General features: G+C 34.9%; 3 protein-coding genes across 6 annotated transcripts in view; all 3 read left to right on the forward strand.

The window, feature by feature from the left end:
• Nucleotides 1-25,139, forward strand: part of LOC114303095 (putative complex I intermediate-associated protein 30) — a 121,720-nt gene that overhangs the window by 83,472 nt on the left and 13,109 nt on the right. For 2 of the 4 annotated variants that reach the window (XM_082869548.1, XM_082869563.1), the window contains exon 1: nt 15,975-15,993. The exons of the other annotated variants lie outside the window; for them this stretch is intronic. The gene's annotated coding sequence lies outside the window, so the exon portion shown is untranslated. Of the gene's footprint in view, nt 1-15,974; nt 15,994-25,139 lie in introns of those variants that run through there. 4 annotated transcript variants of the gene reach the window in all.
• Nucleotides 21,414-22,499, forward strand: LOC114265979 (uncharacterized). Its single transcript, XM_082871996.1, has one exon. The coding sequence runs from the start codon at nt 21,414-21,416 to the stop codon at nt 22,497-22,499; it is 1,086 nt and encodes a 361-aa protein (XP_082728122.1).
• On the forward strand, nt 22,617-23,141 carry LOC145791619 (uncharacterized). Its single transcript, XM_082871998.1, has one exon. The coding sequence runs from the start codon at nt 22,617-22,619 to the stop codon at nt 23,139-23,141; it is 525 nt and encodes a 174-aa protein (XP_082728124.1).

The raw sequence follows: 25,139 nt of genomic DNA on the forward strand, positions 1-25,139 counted from the left end.
ACCAGAGTAAAGACAGCAAGGAAGAAGCGAACCAAGCTACACCGAGCCAAGACTCACCAACAAATAAAGACTTGGTACAATCAGATAGCGAGGGGCAGATAGCAAGCATGGACCTTGAAGAAAACACCAGCAACATTCTTGACCCCACGACATCATCTAACCCCTCCACTTGCTGGAAGTTGTTCGTTGGAGAGATGTGGAAGCTCTTTGTGGATGGGGCATCCAACCGGCATGGTGCAGGACTTGGCATAGTCCTCATTTCACCAGACGGCCTGGTCGTGGAGCAAGCAATCAACCTTGGCTTCCCAGCATCAAACAACGAAGCAGAGTATGAAGCACTTCTTGCAGGACTCAAATCAGCATTCTACATGAAGGCCACCAAACTAATGGTCTACAGTGACTCACAGCTGGTGGTAAACCAAATTTCTAGCGACTATGAAGCAAAGGATGACAGGATGGCCAAGTACCAAGAATTGGTCAGAACAGAGATCAAGAAATTTGAAGTAGTAAGAATAGAACAGATTGGCAAAGAGAAAAACAGCAGAGTAGACGAACTAGTAGGCTTTGCTTCAATGGCAGATACATCCATCCCTCATCCGTTGTTAATTGACTACTTACTAAGACCAAGCATTGAAGACCCCGAAGCAGAAGAGGTATGTTATGCCGAACATCATATCATTCTTAAAAGACGGCATACTGCCGGAAGAAAAGAAAGAAGCCAACAAAATTAGAGCAAAGTCGCAGCGATTTTGGCTCTCCCCTTCTATGGCATTGTACAAAAAGTCATTCTCAGGACCTTATCTAAAGTGTGTTCATCCCAGCAAAGTTGAAGCATTCTTGTTCGAGATACACGAAGGGGTGTGCAGAAGCCACCAAGGAGGAAGATCATTAGCTTACAGAGCCATTTCGTAAGGATACTAGTGGCCATACATACAAGTAAACTTAGAGAAGTATGTGAAGAAGTGCGAGAAATGTTAGAAGTTCGCACACCAAATACATCAGCCGGCCAGAGAACTCCTACCATTGACCAGCCCATGGCCCTTTGCAATGTGGGACTTGGACATAGTAGGACCACTTCCAACAGCACCTGGAAACAGGAAATTCTTTCTCGCAGTAACAAACTATTTCACAAAGTGGGTGGAAGCAGAAGCATTGGCATCAATCAAGGAAAAAGATGTGAAGAAATTCGTCTGGCAGCATATCATTACTCGATTCGGCATACCTAAAGCCCTAATATCTGACAACGGCACTCAGTTTGATGGCAAAGTCTTTAGAGGCTTTTGTGAAGAATACAAGATAGAGTTCTACAATTCTACACCGGCATATCCCCAAGCCAACGGCCAGGCGGAAGCATCAAACAAGGTCATCTTGGATGGACTGAAGAAAAGGTTAGAAAGAGCAAAAGGCAAATGGGCTGACGAGCTTCTTCATGTTTTATGGCTTACCACACCACACCTCGACGATCAACAGGAGAAACACCATTCTCCTTAGCCTATGGCATGAAAGCAGTAATCCCGCTGGAAGTTGGCCTCCCCACAATTAGAAGCAAAACTTTTGATCCAGACTTGAATGGAGAAGCCATAGCATTGGAGCTCGACCTCGCTGAAGAAAGAAGAGAAAAAGCACTGGTTCACATTGCCTCATACCAACAAGAGTTATCCAGGAAATACAACAAGACAGTACATCCAAGCCAATTCAAAATCGGAGATTGGGTACTGCACAAAGTAATGGGAAACACCATAGTTCTGGGAGATGGCAAGTTAGGGCCCAATTGGAAAGGACCTTACAAAGTGGTTGGATTAGCAGGCAAAGGGGCATACCACTTAGAAGATGAGGACGGCAAAGCAATTCCCAGGCCATGGAATACTGCCAATCTCAAGTTATTTTATTTTTAGCTTTTTTTTTTTTTATGTGTAATTTTTCCTTTCTCAATAAAATAAGTAGCTCCTTTTCAGTATAATTGTTTCCCTCTGTAAGAGATTGTATTAGTAAGTTAGGGACATCAAAAGCAAGGTTGGCCGGAATAACCAACTATGTACCCTCCTAAGCCCAGGATAAGGATCCAGGCTGCAGGATGTTTGGTCGGAACAACCAAACAATTTACTCTAGGTTGGCTGGAAAAACCAATCTAGATGTTGGCTGGAAAAACCAACACCCCTCCTAAGCCTAGGATAGGGATCCAGGCTGTAAGACGTTTGGTCGGAATAAACCAAACACTCTACTTTAGGTTGGAAAAACCAATCTAGAGGTTGGCTGGATTAAACCAACACTTTGAACTCTTCAGTCGAAATAAGGATATCGGCTAAAGAGTGGTTGGCTAAATTAAACCAACACTTTGAACACTTCAGCCGAAGTAAGGATATCGGCTAAAGAGTGGTTGGCTGGATTAAACCAACTCTTAGTACTCTTCAGCCGAAGTAAGGATATCGGCTAAAGAGTGGTTGGCTGGATTAAACCAACTCTTAGTACTCTTCAGCCGAAGTAAGGACATCGGCTAAAGAGTGGTTGGCTGGATTAAACCAACTTTTAGAACTCTTCAGCCGAAGTAAAGATATCGGCTAAAAGAGTGGTTGGCTAGACTAAACCAACTTTTAGAACTCTTCAGCTGAAGTAAGGATATCGGCTAAAGAGTGGTTGGCTGGACTAAACCAACTTTTAGAACTCTTCAGCCGAAGTAAGGATATCGGCTAAAAAGTGGTTGGCTGGACTAAACCAACTCTTGGTACTCTTCAGCCGAAGTAAGGACATCGGCTAAAAAGTGGTTAGCTGGATTAAACCAACTTTAAGTATTCTTCAGCCGAGGTAGGGATCTCGGCTAAAGAATGATTGGCAGGGGTACTTATAGTTGCAAATGTTTGCAAATATTAAAGACCAATATAAAGTATCTCGGCAAGTGATTGCTATACCTCATCCAAGACTTCAATCAGAAAGTAAAATACAAGCATGAAGATCAACCGAAATAAGAGTTGAATAAAAAAGCAGACCTCATTGAAAAATTCAAAAGCAAGTACAAAGGGTGGAGCCTCAGTCCGGTTACAATTTGTTTCCAAAAAAAAAAAAAAAGAGAAAAAGAAAAAGAAAAATATAAAGTCAGTTAAACAGATCATCTATTTCGGCGTCTAGGTCGGCGTCAATATCAACTCGGAGATCATTTGGCAGAACGGTCTTGGTTGGAAGAACGGTTTCAGTAGGCAGCTCGTTGGTCAGGTCTTCCACCATTAGCTTCGATCGAACGGTTTCAATGACAACCAAGGTTTCTTTGGGCACGGTATCTTCTTCATCATCTGAATCCTCAAGAAATTGTTGCTGAAGGGCACAGCATATTCCGTCATAGAGCTCGAAATGAAGTATGCTTGAGCGTTGAAGACCTCGGTTTCTAGACCATGACCGAGCTGCTCTACAGCCGCCCTCCAACCGCACTTGAAGAAGAGTTCCTTGGCAGCTTCACATTGTTTAATGTAAGTCGCCTCCCCCTCCTTGAAACCCCGAAGCTCGGCGTCATCAACATCCTTCTTCAGCTGCTCTATCTCGGAGTTTTTCTTGCCCTCAAGTTTAGCAAGTTCGCGCAGATATTTATCTTTGATAACGGCTGCAGTCTTTTGTTTTTCTGCTTCAGCCGAGCTGACTAGTCTTGTCAGACGACCGTTCTTGGATTTTAGCTCGGCTATTTACTGCCTGGCTTGTTCCAGCTCAGCAGTTTTTTCTGTTACTTCGGCCAGCACCTGCCTCGTAGTCTTACGGAGTTCAAGCACTCGCTTATAAGCAATGTGACTCTTCTGCATGGCCTGCAAAAAAAGGGGGAGACTTGTAATCAAATCGAGATAGAAGTTGGGCAAATTAAAAATATTAACAGAAGAAGCTGCTTACAAGCACCATGGACTTCGTGGCCGAACAGATGGCCCTTAGTTCGGTCAGGTGCTAGTGGTGCTCCATGTTTGCTAGAAGGTAGACACTCTTGGCAAGGTTAAATGCCATTAAGTGATCTTTTTCAGTGACCACTAAGTCTGTGTCCTGAATATCTCAGTTTTGAAATGTAAGTTTGGGTGCCCACTTGGAGGAGCTGGCTCGGTCGGAGTGCTCCGGCTGAGGGCTTGGTGGAAGAGTGGTTTCATCTTCATCAGCAAGGCGTTGCTCGGTTTGGGTAGTCCGGGCACGCTTGCTGGGGCGAGATAAAGAGGGTTGTTGAGATGGAAGAGCCACCACGGCCTCTTGAGTCTGGGTGGTTGGTGGTACTTCGGTTGGGTGTGTTTCGGTTAGGAGGGCCCTTACTCTGTTCCTCTTCGCCATCTCTTGTTCAGCAGTAGTACGAACCAGGTTAATTTGTGGCAAAGTTGGATCCGGTTCAGGCGATACCTCAAACAAAAAGTCTGTCACTCTGGCTTTTCGTCAACTGCTGTATCTATATGTCGGTTCAAAATTGAGCAGCTTGGCCCAACTTCTTTTAGGATACCGTAGTGCGGCGCGAAGTGTATTTAGGTTAGGGTAACTGTACAGTGACTTGAGGTGGGATGAGTCTGCATAAAGAAGACAACTGTCAGTTCGGTTCAGGAACAGGAAACCGAAATAAAAGAGGCATGCAATAGAGCCGAGGTAATTTTACCGATGGTCCCTTTATTCCAGTTTATTCGGTCACCAGGAATCTGGGCTTCTTGGTCTTCGAAGTTCCTAGAAACCCAGAAGAAATCATCATCGTTCAAGTCTTTATCCGGTGTGTCCGTTATTATTTTCTCTCGACAACGGTGTATTCTTAGATAATAGACCCAACCATCTTATTTTGATCCTATTGAATATTGATGAAAGAGTTTGGCTAAGCCGAGGTTAATGCCAGCTCGGCGGTTTAGCTCGGCTATACCGTTTATTATGCGGTATGAGTTTGTGGAAAGCTGAGTTAGGCCTATCCTAGTTTGCCTAAGGAATTCACAAAGTAAGGGCTGAACAGGGAATCTTAGGCTGGTTTCTATAATGGAAAGGAGGGTGAAGGGAACAAAACCAGGGTTTCCCCAAGGTATGATATCTTGATCGGCCAAGGTGAGATGGACGTCGTCAGGAATGTTATACTCCCTTCGGAATTCGGCTAGGCCACCAGGTGTTTCTACTAAAAACCTATATTTACCCATTTTGTCTTAAGTTATGAATAAATTATACTTGTGATTAAGCTCGGTCGCAGAAGTGGGCTGAGTAGCTCGGTTGAGCGCTCAAATGAGTGCCTGGGCAACCTAAAGTCTGCAAAGTGAAAAAACAGAGGTGTTAAGCACAGACCGTTGGACCGTGCTAAAGAGAAATAAAGGCAAGATGTATCAAATCTTAGCTCGGCTATGTGAAATGCTACGTGTCTTAGCCCAGTTTTGAGCAAGGGTTTGGTTATCTCGGTTTGCACTAGGGATTTGGTATCTCGGTTTATACAAGGGGTTCGTTATCTCGGTTCGTGCAAGGGTTTTGTTAGCTCGATTGAGCCTCTAAGGGCAGCACTTGTAGTTCGGTTGAACTACGAAGGCTGGTTTAGCCCCAGTCATAGCTCGGTCGTGGTCAAGGCTTTCAAACATAGTATTGCATAGACCTAGTACGGTCCAATAGATCGGCTAGTTGAATCACAAGGAGGTTTTATTTCTTGAGATTATTGTTATAACATAAAGTGTTAGTTCGGTTGAATGGCCTAGCTAGAGTGACATCAACTACAAACAACTTTTTAGTTCAGTTATACAGTGATTTTGGATCAAAATCAGTGTTTTAGTTTATTTTTGAAAAGCCAGAGGTTCTATTACATGAAAGAAAGGTATGTGTTTTGAGAAAACACACAAAATACATGTATTGTAAAACTAAATGCGAAAACAACAAAAACAAGGCAGATTTGAGTAAACTTACCAGATCAAGAGGAAGAAATCAGAGATGAAAGCAACGGCAATGAAGAACACGAACTCAGCAAGTTCAGGGTTGAAGAAGCTCAGGAACAAGAGAGATAGATGAGGAAATGAATAGTGTGGTGAGTGATTCAAAAAAACAAAGAGTTTTGTTTTGATGCAAGGACCAGAGGTGGGAACTGTTCAAATTTCACGGAGTACAAAGACGGCGTGACAGCTGCATTGGGCCAATCAGAGGGGGCCACGTGTCATAGGAATGAGAAGCGATTCAGTTGCTGTGATTGAAGAGATGTTTTGTCCGGGTACCTACAACCCGGAATGAGTTTAGCTCAGCTGGAAAGGCTAAAAGAGTTTTAGCTCGGCTGGAAAAGCTTAAAAGCTTAGCTCAGTAGTAAGATTAAAGTTTTTAGCTCGGCTCGTAGAACAAGGTAATCACTATCATGCTGCACAGATGGAATTAAGGGGCAATTGAGAGGGAAATTTATATGAAAAATGGGCCGAGCTGGGTAATGGGCCGTTATGGACCACAATACAGAGGGCAGAGTAAAAAGGCTTTGAAGATTAGTCTGCTCCCAGAGCCTTGAAGTTAGTCCGGTTCCAGATGGCCCTAAAGTTAATCCGGACCCAGAGAACCTAGTGTTATCTCGGTCCGGGAGAGTACTACGGGTAGCTTAGTCGCCAGGATGCCGCACACAGAGTTGGTCGGGTCACTGTATAGCGCAGCTAGCTCTATCGGACCAAGCTAACGGCTAGCACGGTCTAAGCAATACTAAGGTCAACACTGGGAAAACCATGGTAGGAGCAGTGAATGGAAGAACCGAGGTAGAGTTATCTCAATCTAGTCTGCGGCTTAGCATAGCCATGCTTACCTCGGTCATGTTGGAGTCTGGCCATGGTAAAACCATCTCACATGGTTTAAGTAGTGAGGGGGGTGCTGAAGGATAAGCATTATCTTTCAGGAGAATGAATCCTAGGAGGACTCTATATGGAGGAGTAAGAGTCCTATTAGGATTGTACCACGCGGAACCTATAAAAGCTCATAACATCACCTATAGAGAGGTAACACACGACTTTGATTCTTTAATACACAGAGCTTTTTGTCTTTGTCTATTTTGCTGACTTAGGTATCGGAGAGGTATCCGGCACACACCCGCCGACTAGCTCACGTTTGTGTTTTCAGGGAGTAAAGCGATGACGTACGGAGGAGCGCAGACTTGATCAACAGGATTATACGGGAAGAATATTTCGTGCCCGTACAACTAATATCTATGTAACTCAATGTGGTTTATGTTGGGAATTTCAATGTAAAAATTACAGTTTTTCAAATATAAGAAAACTAAGTGATTAAATATGGGGTTGTGGTTACAGGGTGTGTATACTGGTCTAAGTTGTATTTAGAACATATATTTGGATAGCAATTTAGAAAAAGAAAGGAAAAATATAAGAAAAATATGAATGAAATATTAGTTAAATTTTTCCTCATTTTTCTTTTTCTTTCTAATTGCCTATCTAAATCTATGATGCAAACACAGCGTTAAGTATTTAAGTTTAAGAAAAATACTATGCCATTAACTTTTTGTCACCATTTTATTTTTTACTTTTCTAATAGATCATTATAAGGAACAAAAATTGACCACATACTACAATTAGATTTTTGTATGACTAGAAAATTCAAACCTTTGAGTTGTTAAATAAAAATAAGCATATTTAGTCAATTTCAACCATATCTTTCTTGTTTTGGGGATTGGTATGTTTAGTTTATTTCTTGTCACCTTAGTTAGTATATATGCTTCATGATGTTTATGTACGATATGAGGCCCAAAATATGTGTGGCCTATGTGTTATCTAAACTTTGACTTAAAATAGGTTAATAAAAAGTGAAGGATATATCCTCTATTTTCCAAACTCTAATATTCTGAGCCATTGTCACCAATTTTGTCAAATATGGAGTTTTACGTAGTCATTTCTCTTAAAAGCAATGGGGTTGAAAACTAGACTCATAAATCAATTCTAAAAACTCTTACAAATTATTCATAATTGGTTAGAGAAAATAAATGTAAATTTCAGAGTTAGCACATTTGATTTGTCTTTCTGTCAAAAAAATAACCAATGTGCACAATTTGGCCCACAACTCCACTTACCCAAACCACATACTGATGAGTATTATCTCATTTTAAATTAGACTTAATAACATTCACTTCCATAAATTTTCATGATTTTAGAGTAAATGAAATGATTTAAGAGATATGAATTTCCAAATTTGATGGTTCTACAATAGGTGCTAACCAGTAACTAGCAGCACCATAGACATTAATTAAATCATATTCATAATTCTTATGCTTTAACCCATGACCCACATATCACATATCCGAGGCGTCACATTGTCGATTTTAGTATAAATGAGAGATTCACATAAAGTTTTAATCATTTTTAAAATTTTATAGAATCACACACGGGGGATAAAGAAAAAGAAAAATTTTACTATACCTAATCTTTATTGAAAAACATTTAACATTAGCTATTTGTCTTCTAATATTCAAAGAATTAGAATAAAAAAATATTTAAGTATAATAATTTGGTTAGACTATAATTATGATGAAAATTACCCTACAGTACAAAATATTTTGTAATATTTACTTTATAAAATTTGGATTTTGAATCCACAAAAATATCACTTTAACCTTGCATTTTAATTTTTTCACCTTAAACCTTTGTTTCTAAATTGGCCCCAGTCTCAACTATCAATCCATCTTAGTGGATGGAGGCGATTTAAAAATTCAAAAAGCATAATTTTCTCAATTCACTCTTCTTTCCTTTAGCAATAAGTATGATGATAAGACAAATCAAACTATTCAAACTGAATTTGTGTTTGACTCATTAAAAACTCATTTGAAGGCTAATTTTTAATCAAGCTAAGTTCAAATAGCTTTAATAGAGAAATATTGTATCACAAATTTTTGTGAAATCATCTTACTTCACTCACTCATTACTAGTTGCTTCAGTTTATTTTTTATTTATTTATGAAGTAAATTCTTAGCGATGTATTCAAGAGTATGAGAGTATAGAACAAACGAGGGACATGACGCTGTCCAAAACTCGAGAAAATATCATTTTGCTCTTAAATTCAACACTCAAAAATCAATTCAACTCTTATTTTTTTAATAATATCAATTTTATATATAAACTATTTTAATAATATCAAAAATGAATTCATCACTCAGAACTCTGGCATTTGGCTCACTCTAAAACGTTCATCCGTCTTATGCCAATGATGCAACAACTTGTCAAGAGGTGAAAGAAACATGGAAACTCACCAACATAAATAAATTCTACCATAAATAAGAAAAGAAAAACAGAGGAACAAGCACCATTATCTGGTGTGATGGTGATGGTGTTTCCAAAGAAAAACAGAGGAACAAGCAAACCCATAATTAAAGAAGGCCAACGTACTTGGTGTGATGATGCTGCTGATGATGAAGAGGAAGATCAACCATATGAGGGTGCACCATTATCTGATCCGGTGATGGTGTTTGCAGAGTAAAGTTGGTTCTAGTCTTTCTGGTGTTTCAGTGTATCAACGGGTTCTCGTATTTAACACAATTTTCAAGTTTTGCTATCTAGTTTTCCTGTTTTCTGTCCTGTTGCCATCAAGTATGTTTTATATTGACCAAATTGCCATCAGAAGTTTTTCGCGTAGTTTTGCTATCAAGTTTGGGAGCATCTATTTACACACACACACCTCTCTCTATACACATCCTCCATACACAACTCTCAAACACACCCTCTCATTAAGTGTGTGAGAAAAGAGGATATAGTGTGTGCAAATAGAAGCTCCCATCAAGTTTTCCTGTTTTCTTTCTTTCTTTCCTGATTGCCATCAAGTATGTTTATATTTACCAAATTGCCATCAGAAGTTTGCCCCTTCGTGCCATCAAGAGTCAAATTGCCATGTTTAGGGGTTGTTTGGGATGATCTAAATAAGTGTACTTTTTGACATTTTATGAAATATGGGTTGGGTTTGAAGTGATGTGTTGGAGAGGTGATATGACTTAAATAAGATGATATGATTTAAATAAGATAGTGACTTTTTGACTTTTTATCTTTTTTCAAGCATGCCAAACTTGGCCTTATTGTTATGTTAGGTTTATTGTTATGCTATGTTATGTTATGTTAATCAAATTGCCATCAGATGTTTATTGTTATGTTTATATTTACCAAATTGCCACCAGAAGTTGGCACCTTCGTTGATGTTTACAAGAGATGCAGGTTTGAACCGGCCACGTCTGCTAGAGTTATCGCAACGTTTAACCACCAAGCTTAACAGCCACTACATTAGTAAATGACATGAATTTATATTATTTACTGCATTGGTAATATTTTCTGCCACTATTATTTTATTTATAATTTATAAAATAATTATAATATTACAATTCGGTTATTTTATTTATAATTTATAAAATAATTATAATATTACAATTCGGTTCTAATTAACTAAAGGGCCATAATATATGCATCTCATTATGTATTTTTGTGATAAATATCATACATTTTTTGTAGCAATTACGACAATTAGTGACTTTTTTTATCACGGTTTTCATAATATGTTGCTAAAACTTACAATTAGTGACGTTTTTCTATGACGAATTTTTCAAATTGTTGCTGAAATTTGTAAATTAGTGATATTTTTTTTTGTGACGATTATTTTAAACTGTCGCTAAAACTTATAATTAGTGACATTTTTTGTAACAATTTTCAACTATCACTGAAAATCAACAATTAATGACTTTTTTAATAGTGTTTAATAAAAAATGTCATTAATTATTATAGAACCTATTGGACAATAAATTCACTTATTAAGACCTACACGTAAGTTTCCCAATAGTTTATAACCACAAAATGTGTAATAATACAACAAAATATGTAACATTATCACAAAAATATATAATTTTATTTTTAAACTACAAATTGTCATAATTGTTATCAAAAAAATATGTAACTGTTAGCTCTGAATTTAAACCAACTAATTCGAAAGTGACACGTAGCATAATATAGAGAGATATGATCAGCTAATCAAGAGAGAGCACATGGCAAACCAAAAAAGGACAAATGTTAGATTGTAAGAGGTTTCATGTGGTAGTTCGCAGCTTCAGTTATATATCATGAGTTAAAGAACAAGGCTTAGGGGTGTAACCGTTTCAAGCAGTAACAAAGAAATAGCTAAAGCCTTAGAATTCAAATTCAGAGTTGAAGGAGGGAAAAGCTTATGAATGTAGTTATAATGGTGGAGATTACGGAGGTGAGGTTCAATAATTACTACAAATTCAAAAGGCACCTATAAATAGTCGAAATGAAAGACAAAGAAAATCCTCCAAACAAATTCAACACATTAATATATTATTTTTCTCTTTTCTTTCTTTGCATTTACTTTCCATAGGAGTAGTTTTTAACTTAAAATTATAATTTTCTTTACCAGTACTTACCTTCGAAGTTGCCAAAACAATCAAGCTAACACAAGTGTAATTGGATTATTTTTATGAATCAATTATTTTGTTTCTATTGATCTTTTCCTCCCATTCTTAACTTGATTATTACCGCATTAAGTTCTCTTTATTCATTACATTGGTTCAATTAAGCACACACAATAATATCCTCTTTATTGAGGCAAAAAAACTTTCACAGTTGCCTAATCGTTAAATTAATTTAATTAATAAATATATATATATATATACATATATGGATTATTTAATGGGTAGCTCAATTTGTACCTTAAAAGATTGGTTGGATACCTCAACTTAATAAAAAAAAATTATTACATTCCTATTCAAAATAACCAAAAAGTACTTGAAATTTACAAAAAGTACAAATCTTAGGGGGTCTTTGATAACCTCATTCAACTCTTAAAACAAAATGTATTAAATGATAATCAATTAAGCCCGTTTGATAATCACAATTGATATCACTTAAAATTTTAAGTGCCTCTTAAAATGAAAGCTAAAACTTGAGAAAATTTTAAATCATATGAAACTTATTTAATTTTGACTAAATTTATAAATATTATAACCTCACCGCCACCACTACCAACACCATCATGCCAATATCACCACCACCGCCACTACTACCGCTACCACTACCACTACCACTACCACCACCATCATGTCGCCGCCACCACCAATACTACCAACACTTTCATCGCCATCATCATTGTTGTCATAAGCACCACCATCATTTTACTACCATTACCATCATTACCGCCATCACCACCATGTCGCCGCCACATCAACACCACTGTTACCACCACAACCACCACCACCACCATTACCACCACCATCACAATATAAAAATTGAAGAATACAATTTGAAAATAATAAATTTTAAATTTGATCTTATATATATTAAAAATTTTATTTTTAGTTTAGCACGTAAATTTTTATGAAATAACTTTTTAATTAAAAAATTCAACATTCAGTTTTCAATACTATTTAGTCTTTAGTTTTTCAGATTTTCAGATTTTATTATAAACCACCTTAGTGTTTTCAATACCCCATCTTATAATTGTAGCACTCTCGAAAAAAAATTCTTTCTCATCGCTTGAGCGGTTTTACGAGTCATCCAGTACTTTTGTAGGTCTGAAATTGTGGGAGATATTGATGTTCGCTCGAGCGCCGTGTTGGTCGCTTGAGCAGCCTGCCTTGGTTTGGTCTGATGTCCTAGGAGTGCGAGTTCTACACTCGAGCAAAGGTTTCATCGCTCAAGTGGTGTGGTGTCTCTGACGCTTGAGCGTAAGAGTGGTCACTCAAGTGGTTTGTTCAGGATCAGCACTTTAAAGTCATTTTTAGTTCACTTTTCGGCATTCTTTTGAGATTCTTTCTCTGTCCTCTCTCTATTTTCAGCCATTTTTTAGTTCCAAGCTCATAAAAGCTTGGTTTTTATCTCTTTCTACTAATTTCCTACCCCATGTTCCTTATATAAAAACGAAAAGTATGACAAGGGCTTTCTATCTAACACACCTGAAAAACATTTTTAGCCATGTAAGGTGAGCATAAAACCCAATAGATAATATTTCAAAAACTAAATATGCTCCACTAGCATAAATGAGCATGATGCAATACATATATACAATTTGTCCAAATGCATTTTTAAATCCATCTGTTTTCTCAACAAAACAAAACCTTTCTTTCTAATTACCAAAACCTTTCCGTTTATTCAAAACATTTTCCGAAATCAAAACATTTGTTTGATAAAACCCATTTCCAAAACAAGTTCGATATATCACAATGTGTGGCTAGTTGTATTGTGACCTAGCGTGTGGCTAGTTATGTGCTATGTGTTTGTCAGGGCTTATTATGCCATATATAATGTCTTTTAATCGTGTTTTGTTTTGATCCCCTCTTTTGTGAGTTTTGGGCCAAGAGTTTGGGTAAGAATGGTTTTCCTTCTCCATTTTGGAGTATTGAGCACTCAGTGGTAGTTTTAGGGATTGTTGGTGGTTAGATGTAGTTAACGTCTTTGAGTCCGAGGAGTAATTGTTGCTTCTTGTCTCCTGGACCACAGCAAGTTATTTAGGTCGAGGATGCATCCGTGAGATTTTCTTAGAATTATTGATATTCAGGTGTCTTTAGGGCCCTGAGGTGTTGGACCGGGATTCAGGAACTTATCCCTAGATAGATCTAAGTTTGGGTTGGTGTTGTGTTTTCTTTTATAGATTGAGTGGCCATTTTTGTTTTTGGCATTTTTTTAATTTTAGGGATGAAATTTCTTAAGTGGGGGAGCTTGTAGTGGCATGGGTCAGTTTAACCAGAGTCATTTTCATTTTTTGTTGGGATACGGGGTTGTCTCGAGTGACGTGGAGCATTTTGGGTGGTCTTGACCGTTGGTGTGCTTTGGGGTGGTTGATGGGCAGCAGCCCAAGGAATCTGGGTTTGGCCGATTTGGCCCATGACCTTGTTGGTTGCATCCACGAGATGTTAGGTTGGAGGTCGCGCTCACAAGTGGGCTGCGACTAGGCTGCGACCAAAACATGGTTTTAGGTCATTTTTTGCTTGATTTTGATGTCATGATTTGGGCTTGAGGGTATTGTTAAATTGGGGGTTGTTGGGCTATGGTTTTGCTACTACAACTATTTTCGATACACAAAATTGTATATGGATTTTTAAAAATAAAAAAGCCCTAATTTGTAAAAAACCCCAACAGATATTGTTTTGGGAAGTTGGGTTGATTTTGGTAAATAATTTGGTTGGAAAGAGATGGACGTGAGATTTGAAAACAACGAGTATTATTACTCGTTTGGGAAAATCTTGGGTTATGTTTTGGGATTGTACAAATTATGGTGAGGATGGGTAGTTGTATAATTAATGTGTCTCATCTATGTTCAATAGTAGTATATGGTTAAAAGACCTAAGGTTTTTGTCTAAGATTCAAAGAGTTTTTTTTTTTTTTTTTTTGAAGGAAAATTCTTCAGGTTTATTCAGATAAGGTAAAACGGATGAGAAGATAATAAATGAGTTTTCTTTGAAAGACTAGTGGGACTTTATAAAAAAAGTATCCACCTATGTATACTCTACTTTGGATAAAAAAATGCACATTATATATTCATGTATCATTTGTTAGCATTCATAATCCCATGTATCTATTAATCTTATTGTTAGGAATCTTTGTAGATCCCTACTGGACATATTTGTTCATCCTACGTTATTGTATTATTTTCAAGAACGTAGTCGAAAACATTGGTTTGAAGATCGAGAATTAATTGTCCTTCAAGAGTATTATTTTGTAGAAGGCAAATGAAGATGTATAGTGTAGTGAAGTGTTGAAGTGTCAATATATACTCCTGTGTAATTATTTATTTTGTAAATTTAAATGATGGGGCATGCTTTTGTAATGTATCAGACATTCTATTATTGTAATCATTCCGGAGATAACATTTTATTGTTATTCAATCACAATTATTCTTATCATTCCTATTTGCATCATTTGCAAAATTAAAATGGAAAAACACTTATCACACTATAAAAAATTAAGGTTTTAGAGACCAAAATTTAGGGACAATTATTTTTAGGGGACCAAATATTTATGTTGTGAAAAGTGTCATTTTATTTTTAGCAACAAAAATTGAACATTAGTAATTAATTATTATCTTTTTGGTATCAAATTTTTTGTCTCAAAAAATAAACCATTTTGAGACTAAATTATTTTGTCCCGAAAAGTCTATTTATTATTGGCATTTTTGAAATTTTATCGCTAAAAGTCTTATTTTTGACTTTTTAGGGCGACTTTTTAGCCACTATCCTCACAACGACAAAAATTAGTCTCTAAATGTGTTTTGCAACAAAATTTTCAATTTTAGAGATCAAAAAAATTAGTTTCTAAAACTCTTATATGTTGTAGTGCCAGACGGTAAAAATATCATAAAATTAACAAATAATTGAATAAGTTAAAAGCACAAGAAATAACTTGTCAAAAAATTCTTAGAATATGTTTGGTTTGATTTTTAGAAATTTATTTTTAATTTTTTTAAAAAAAATTAAAAATTAATTTGGTTAAGAAATAAAAAATAAAAAATAATTATTATTTTTATATAATTTTATATTTTGAGTGGTTAGAAATAATTTTTACAAATTAAATATATTTTTTCATATTTATTTTTATTAAATTAGTTTTTATTTTTAAAAAAATTCTGAAAAAAATTTCTAAATAACAAATCAAATATGGTTCTAAAAACTTAATTTTTTTTATCTATCTAACATAATTCTTTTGTAAATTTTGTTGATTTATCAAAGAGATTTTAGTAGGGGCAATATCATCCATTAATTTATATTTTGGTGATGTCAGCTAATCATTTTTAACGTTTAGTTAACGATAGGGGTTAAATTGTTATACAAATATAAATCTCGGGGGACAAGATGTAATTTCTGAAATCTCAGGGAAGAATCTGTAATTTAGCTAAACCTCAAGAGAGGTGTAGGTAATTTGCCCAAAATTTTTTTAACATACTTTAATTCTAGTCAAAAAAAAAAAAAAATGCACATCCGTTTTTCTCTTTTCCCTTATTCTCTGCCTCGCCCTAGCCATCCATGGCCTCTCCAGCACCACGGTCTCAACCACAACCTCATTCAAAATTGTTGCTCCACCTCATGTGGTACTCTCTCTCTCTCTTTTGTTGATTTGTGTTGCTTTCTTCTAGCAACTGTATTTGTATATGATCCTTTGGATTCCCAATCCTCTAAATTCAAGGCTGGTCGTTGATATGTGTTCAGGCAAATTTAATCCTGCAAGCAGTGGTGGAGGGACGTTGGGCTCAGGGGGGTCACGTGCCCCTTTTGACTTTTGAATTTTATTTTTTGTTTTGTTTTAGTGGGTTCTGGCTTTCACACATAGACACAGTGCCCTTCCTAATACACAATCTCAAACCCACTGACACACACACCACACGCACTCACATTTGTTTGTTTGTTTCTTTCTTTTTTTTTTTTTTTTTTTGGAATCCCAATCCCAACCAAGTACTGACTGTCACGACCCGCTTCTCGTACCCAAGGGTTAAGTATCGTGATGGTCAATAACTGAGGTTACCTCCAGCCAATTCTTAAACAAATCAATAAACGCGAGCGGAAGAAATATTTAAGTAAGGGTATCAAAATAATCATTGAAGTTTCTATTTTTATTACAAAATTTTATTGACCAAAAGGCCGATATTTACATATAAAAATAATATCAAAAGTGCTGTGTGTGTCTAATCCAGAGCCCCAAATCTAAGACTTTCCAAAAGTTATTTCTGACTTGCATTATTTCCTGAAAATTGGTAAATAACTATAAGCACATGGCAGAGTGAGAAATATTATACCAAGAGTATAAAGGACACGAAATAACCATGGATAGTTAGTTAGGCTAAAATATTTACATAACCCAATTTGGTAAGTAAATTATTTAAGTAGCAGAAACTAAAATACAGATATTATGTAAGTAAATGACCATAACCACGGTACAGAACAGAACAGAGGTCACAGAAGTAACAGTCAGAACAGAGGTACGGATTCAAGAGGTGGCTCCCACAATAGTGTAGCACTCAGCTCCGCACAGCACTTTGGTCCGCACAGAATAGAGGTCAATGGATCCATGACAGACAGAGGACCACAAAGTGGTCAAACAGAGGCCAATGGTTATTTAAGTCCCCAAGGCGTGGGACTCCCGTGGTGGTACTTACAAAACATAATTGTTTATAAGGTTATAGTCAAATATTCTTTAAAATATAAAGAGACATATCCATGGGTTTCCTTTAAAACAAATAGGATTCAGAAGATAATCCATGTAACTGAAACCTTTATGAAATATAACTTTTATTAATATACTAATAAAACATAACTTGTATAAAATAAATATGGTAAGTCAAAACATGCGTAAAATACTTTATTGTGACTCAAAGTATAATATAACTCATCTTAACTTTAATACCTTACTCTTCCTTTCCACTATCAAAAACCATTTCGACTTCCGTTATTTTTTCTTCTTTCCCACCTTTCCTTCTTCTCACTCTCCTTTCTTTCTTTTTCCTCTTTCTTTCTTTCTTTTCTTTCTTCTCTCTTTTTCTTTTCTTCACAGGTTTGATCAGCTCCCCTATTTATAAGGAGGAAAATCCAATATGTGGCCAGCCGAATCAACCTCCTGATCTGCTGCATAACTTCATCAGATTTGTTTATTATGAGCCTAGATTCATATTTATCTTATATTTAAGATAATTATATTTTAGCTCAACTTTTTAATATAATTATATAAATAATTTAATTTCTAATTAAATTACACTTTATTTTATATTAACAAAAAATTAATTAATTATTTTAGAACCACACATATTATTATTATTATCTATATTATTATTATTTATATTTTAACCCATAAACTTTTACTAATTATATTGTTTTATAAAATTACACATAATAATATATAATAAATTATATTTTCTTAACTGAGATTAAATAATATTAGTATAAATTCTACAGGATAATTAAAAATTTGGGTTGTTACAATCTTCCCTCCTTTTAAAATTTCGTCCTCAAAATTTGTCATATTTATAAGCTATCCGCTGCGCACTCTGATAAATATATGTTAGATGATTAATCTGATAGAAAATATTACCTCAAAAAAAAAATTTACCAAAAATAATTCACTGTCTAGTTGTCAAAAATTGATTTGGGCCAAAATGAGAAATAATGGGCGACTTTAAAAACTTTTCACTCGTTTTGTTTATGATAAAAATAGATAAAAATAAGAACACAATGACAGAATTATATTCAAGAATTGAAAAAAATTTGAGATGAACTTTTCATTGATAGGAAATAGTTTCAAAATTAATATCTTTATAATTTGAACCTACTTTTAAAAACATCAAAATAATTTTTTTTTTTTAAATACTGAACTGATAATTATATGTATTTAATTATATTATAATTTTGGTAGGTGCTTGAGCCCGACATCCTTCTTTTCTTGTCCTTCTTTTACTATAACAAATATAAATTATATCTAATATCCTTCACAAATTTGGCACACTAAAAAAAAATTATTATATATATAATCATATAAAATAATAATATAATTAAATCGACGAACAAAATATAATAATTCGGTGCTAATTACCCGTTATCCTAGTTCTTAAATGTGCGCGTGTTCTATGCTCCAACGATGATTTTTTTTATTTTATTTTATAAACCATTGCTCTGATACCATTTGTCACGACCCGATTTTCGTACTCAAGGATTAAGTATCGTGATGGCCAGTAACTGAGGTTACCTCCGGCCAATTCTTAAACAAATCAATAAACGCGAGCGGAAGAAATATTTAAGTAAGGGTACCAAAATAATCATTGGAGTTTCTATTTTTATTACAAAATTTTATTGACCAAAAGGCCGATATTTACATATAAAAATACTATCAAAAGTGCTGTGTGTGTCTAATCCGAATCCCCGCATCTAAGACTTTTCAAAAGTTATTTCTGACTTGCATTATTTCTTGAAAATTGGTAAACAACTATAAAGGGACACGAAATAACCATGGATAGTTAGTTAGGCCAAAATATTTACATAACCTAATTTGGTAAGTAAATCATTTAAGTAGCAGAAACTAAAATACAGATATTATGTAAGTAAATGACCATAACCACGGTACAGAACAGAACAGAGGTCACAGAAGTAACAGTCAGAACAGAGGTACGGATTCAAGAGGTGGCTCCCACAATAGTGTAGCACTCAGCTCCGCACAGCACTTTGGTCCGCACAGAACAGAGGTCAATGGATCCATGACAGACAGAGGATCACAAAGTGGTCAAACAGAAGCCAATGGTTATTTAAGTCCCCAAGGCGTGGGACTCCCGTGGTGATACTTACAAAACATAATTGTTTATAAGGTTATAGTCAAATATTCTTTAAAATATAAAGAGACATATCCATGGGTTTCCTTTAAAACAAATAGGATTCAAAAGATAATCCACGTAACTGAAACCTTTATGAAACATAACTTTTATTAATATACTAATAAAACATAATTTGTATAAAACAAATATGGTAAGTCAAAACATATGTAAAATACTTTATGGTGACTCAAGGTATAATATAATTCACCTTAACTTTAATACCTTACTCTTCCTTTTTACCACCAAAAATCCTTTCGACTTCCATTATTTTTTCTTCCTTCCTTTCTTTCCTCCTTCTCACTCTCCATTCTTTCTTTTTCCTCTTTCTTTCTTTCCCTTCTTTCTTCTTTCTTTTTCTTTTTCTTTTTCTTTTTCTTTTCTTCACAGGTTTGATTAGCTCCCCTATTTATAAGGAGGAAAATCCAATATGTAGCCAACACGTGGCCAGCCGAATCAACCTCCTGATCTGCTGCATAACTTCATCAGATTTGTTTATTACGAGCCTAGATTCATATTTACCTTATATTTAAGATAATTATATTTTGACTTAATTTTTTAATATAACTATATAAATAATTTAATTTCTCATTAAATTACACTTTATTTTATACTAATAAAAAATTAATTAATTATTTTAGTACCACACATATTATTATTATTATCTATATTATTATTATTTATATTTTAACCCATAAACTTTTACTAATTATATTGTTTTACAAAATTACGCATAATAATATATAATAAATTATATTTTCCTAATTGAGATTAAATAATATTAGTATTAATTCTACAGAATAATTAAAAATCTAGGTTGTTATACTGACACACAACTTTTTTGGGGGGTGAGTGCAGACAACCCCAATTACAACAAGGTTAAAACTCTAAAACTCTAAAAGTGTATGAAATTTTTTATTTTTTTATTTATTCACAATACTTGTTAAGTATCTTTGTATTTTCTTTGTCTTCTTTGTCTCCATTTGTTACTTTGCAATTTACCGACTCGTGATTCAACAAATTAGGATCACACAACACAGATTTGGGACCACACTACAACCTTGATATCTTCTCTTCATTGTTTATAGGTAACTTCATTTATTTATTTTTTTACTTTTAAATAAAAATTATGAGTATTAATTTACAGTTACTTGTTAAGTTATGATTTGTAAAAAAAAAAATTATTTGTTATTATTTATGTTAAAATGAGAGATTTTGATATGCTAAAATTATGAATCTTAATTGGTGGTGATTTATATTAAAATTGGGAATTTTGGTTTGTTGTTGTTTGTGCTAAAATTAGGTATTTGATTTGTGCTAAAATTAAAAATATTAATTTGCAATGATTAATATTTAAATTAGGGATTTTCATTTGTTATAATTTGTACTAAAATTAGAAATTTTGATTTGTTGTGATTTGTGCTAATTTAAATTTTTTGATTTGTATTAATATTGGAGATTTTTATTTGTGGGGGTTTGTGATTTTGATTATGAATTTTTATTTTGGTTTTTAGTTTTTTCAAACAATCATGAAGAAATATTTCAAAAGAAAATCAAAGTTGGAATCATCTATATCTCAAGAAGAAGATGATAATTATTCTTCCGCAAAACAAAATCGCATAGAAATCAACTTAGTAGACCTTCCTGCAAATCCAGGACTACGCCTTGGATTATGGACTATAATGCTAATGATCGAGACCAAATTCGTAGGGCATATCTACAAAAAGGTCCTTGTCAACCTCGTGATCATAATTTTCCACAAAAATCACTTGGACAAAAACTTCGGCGATTTAATCAGGCTTGGTTTAGTGAATTTCCTAATTAGTTGGAGTATAGCGTAGCAAAAGATGTAGCATTTTGTTTATGTTGTTGTCATTTCAAACCCGATATTGGAGATCAAGCTGGTGGTGATTCTTTTGTTGGTGAGGGTTTCTCAAATTGGAAGAAAAAAGGAAAAATTAAGACTCGTGTTGGAAGTCCCAATAGTGCTCATAATCACGCTTCGAGTAAATGTCAAGACTTGTTAAACCAAAATCAACATATTCAAACTATTTTTTTCAAACAATCTGATCAAGCTCGAATTGAGTATCGAAGCCGTTTGAATTCATTGGTTGATTGTGTCAAAGTTGTTCTAAAACAAGGACTTGCGTATTGTGGGCATGATGAATCTAAAAATTCAAGTAATAAGAAATTTTCTTGAACTTCTCAAGTTTCTTGCCGATCATAATGAAGATGTCAAAGTGGTTGCATTGAGCAATGCTCCACAAAATCTCAAGTTGACATCTCCTGATATTCAAAAAGACATTGTAAATGTGGTAGCATTTGAAACTATCAATGTGATTATTAGAGATCTTGGTGATGCACTTTTTTCTATTTTGATTGATGAAGCTCGTGACATATTAGTCAAGGAGCAAATGGCAGTTGTAATACGATATGTTGACAAAAAAGGCCAAGTGATTAAGCACTTTTTCGGTATTGAGCATGTTGCTAATACAAATGTTCTCTTACTTAAACAAGCTGTGGAAAATTTATTCTCCAGATTTGGATTAAGTATTTCTAGATTGCGAGGCCAAGGATATAATGGGGCTAGTAATATGCAAGGTGAGTTCAATGGTCTTAAAACATGTATACTGAAAGAGAATCCCTGTGCATATTATGTTCATTGTTTTGCTCATCAATTACAATTGGCACTTGTAGTCGTGGCAAAGAATCATAATCAAATTGCTTTACTTTTCACTTTTGTTTCTAATGTGGTGAATGTTGTTGGAGCATCATGTAAACACCGAGATATTGTTAGGGAGAAGCAAGCTGCAAAAGTTGCTGAGGCACTTAATATTGGAGAGCTATCTAGTGAGCAAAGCTTAAATCAAGAAACTAATCTTAAACGTGCTGGAGATACACGTTGGGGTTTACACTATGGTACTGTAGTCAGCTTGGCTAGTATGTTTTCAATAGTGATTGATGTGCTTGAAATGATTTCGGAGGATGGTTCAAATTCAAAACAACGAGTAGAAGCAAATGTATTGTTGGACTCAATTCAATCATTTGAGTTTGTATTCAACCTTCATTTAATGAAAACAATATTGGCTATTACAAGTGAGTTATCGCAAGCACTACAAAGGAAAGATCAAGATATTGTTAATGCCATGAATTTAGTTCAAATTTCTGAAGTACAGCTCCAGAAGATGAGGGAGAGTGGGTGTACATCTTTATTTGATGATATTTTGTCTTTTTGTGAAAAAACATGAAATTGATGTTCCCCAAATAGAAGATATGTTTGTAGCTCAAGGGAGAAAAGGCACAATGCTCAAGAAATTACAAACTTACATCACTATCGCGCTGAGTTATTCTACACTGTTTTGGATATGCAAATTCAAGAACTAAATGCTCGTTTCACTGAGTTGAATACTGAGTTGTTACTTTGTGTCGCATGTTTGAATCCATCTAACTCTTTCTCTAGTTTTGACAGGAAAAAGTTAATTCATCTTGTTGAATTTTATCCCAAAGAATTTTCTTCAGTGGAGCTCATGGTACTTAATAATCAACTTGATACATATATTATCGACATGCTATCCAGTAGTGAGTTCTCAATGTTAAATGGAATTGCCGATCTTGCTAAGAAAATAGTGGAGACTGGAAGAAAGAAAGTATATCCATTGATGTATTTGCTCTTGACTTTAACATTAATCTTACCTGTTGTAACTGCTACTGTTGAAAGGGTATTTTCAGCTATGAATATTGTGAAGAATCGGTTGCGGGACCGAATGGGTGATGAATGGATGAATGATAGCTTAGTTGTCTACATTGAGAGATATACTTTTTCTGGCATTGACAATGATACTATTATGGAAATATTTCAAAAGATGAAAACTCATCGGGGTCAATTATAAAAGTTTAAAATTAAAAACTTTTTGTAATGAATATTAATTTTTAATGTTTAGCATTAGCTCAAAAAATTATTATTATGTTATTGTTATTGATTGGGGAAGAAAAATTTTGAGATTGTAATTAATAGGTGCCCGCCTAGATTAAATTCCTGGCTCCGCCATTGGCCACCACATTAGTAAATGACATAAATTTATATTATTTATTGCATTTGTAATATTTTTTACAATTATCATTTTATTTATAATTTGTAAAATAATTATAATATCACAATTCGATTCCAATTAACTAAAGGTCCATGTTATATGTATCTTGTCACGTATTTTTGTGATAAATGTCATGCATTTTTATAGCAGTTACGATAATTTATGATTCATAAATTAAATGACACATTTTCTTATAGTGTTACCCATTTGATCAAAGTATTTTATGAGAAAATTGTTAAAAAGTCCAAGTTAAGGAGGAAATAAGGTATTAGGTTCAATGGATATTTTTTTATTGGTGAGAGATCCATTTTTTGTGAAATAGTCTGGTAAGAAATCCTTTTATTTGTTTTAAAGAACGTTTTGTTTCCAATTTTACCCGTTAATCTACCTATTGACTTTTTTTTTATCAATTGACTTTTTTGACTATCTGTTCAAATTTGTATCTATCTGTTGAATCTTTTTCTTTATTTGTTCAATTTTTTCCCTATTTGTTCAAATTTTGAGGGTTTCTCTTTGTTTTTATCTGTTGAAAATCTATGTCATAACTTTTTTATTTATTTGTTCAATTTTTTTATCCATTAAAATAGTAATTCATTTTTTTTTATCTGCTAAAACAGATCTGAACAGGTTTGACCTTTTGTTTTATCTGTTAAAAATCAACTATTCAATAGATATTCAACAGCCTAGTAAGTAACTATTCAACAACCTAATAAAAGGTTCAATTTGACTTAGATCCATTCGTATCTAGATAAATATACTCTAGCTTATTGGTTTTAAAACATTTGTTGCAGCTTATTCCCAAAATTCACAAAAAACTTACATTTCACAAAGCATTTCCATAATCCTAAGGTTAGTGTTATGCTAAGGTAACCTAGTGGTTAATTAACCAAATTTTCAATATGTGTGTATCAACGGTGGCGATGAAGACCTTCACCTCATCACCAATCTTTGCAACTTCCTTCCCTCTATGACCACCTCACTACCACTATCTCCTTTCTGAGCCCTCCGCCATAGCCATTTCTAGCTCTTTTTCTTCCCCTTCCTTTTTCTCTGCCACTGCCGATGATCTCAGATCTGATATTTGAAAGAGATCTATGACAAAGAGAGGGTGACTATCGAACACATCCCTCGCAGTCGCCTCTTGGAGGTGAAGATCGAGTCCACCGCCGCCGTACTCATCTATTCCCTATTTTTCCATGGTAGATTTGCAACTATTGTTTGGTCGAAGGCAACACATAGAGCAAAGAGAGATGAAGCCATCATCGGTGGACTACATGGCAAACCTAGACGACCATAGATTGATGATGGCGATGGAGTTGACAATGTCGAAGCCTTTGAGATATTGGTGGCAGTGGTAGTGGTAGCGGTAGTGGTAGTGGAGTTGTTGGATGAGAGAGATGAGCTTGGTTTCTAAGGAGAGAAGAGAGAGAAAGAGAATTGAGTGATTAAGGTTTGGAATATTGTTGATGACCACCGGAGCATCAGCAGTGGGACTTCATTGTCGGACCAAAAATAGTGGTGCGGTGGTGCAACAAGACTTCATCGATGGAAGTGGTGGTATCGGTGGCAACAGTGGGGGAGAGAGAGTAAAGGGAAGCGAGAGAACGATGAGAGAGAATAAATAGAATAGAGAGAGAGAGGAAAGTGTCGAAGTTAGGTGGTCGCTACCATTGTCTAGTAACAAACAAGGTGAGATGGTGGTGGTGGTAGTCGACGACCGTTATCTAAGATGATGTGGAAGAATGGGTGGAGGAGGAGAGAGACAACTAAGGTTTCATCTCCTTGAGAGGATAAGGA

This window comes from Camellia sinensis, chromosome 5 (assembly GCF_055761805.1).
Source record: "Camellia sinensis isolate YWXY chromosome 5, ASM5576180v1, whole genome shotgun sequence".
NCBI lineage: Eukaryota > Viridiplantae > Streptophyta > Magnoliopsida > Ericales > Theaceae > Camellia > Camellia sinensis.

Bases quoted from the DNA above. Each gene is read 5' to 3' on its own strand.
- LOC114265979 (XM_082871996.1), top strand. From the start codon at position 21,414: ATGAATCTAAAAATTCAAGTAATAAGAAATTTTCTTGAACTTCTCAAG.
- LOC145791619 (XM_082871998.1), top strand. From the start codon at position 22,617: ATGCAAATTCAAGAACTAAATGCTCGTTTCACTGAGTTGAATACTGAG.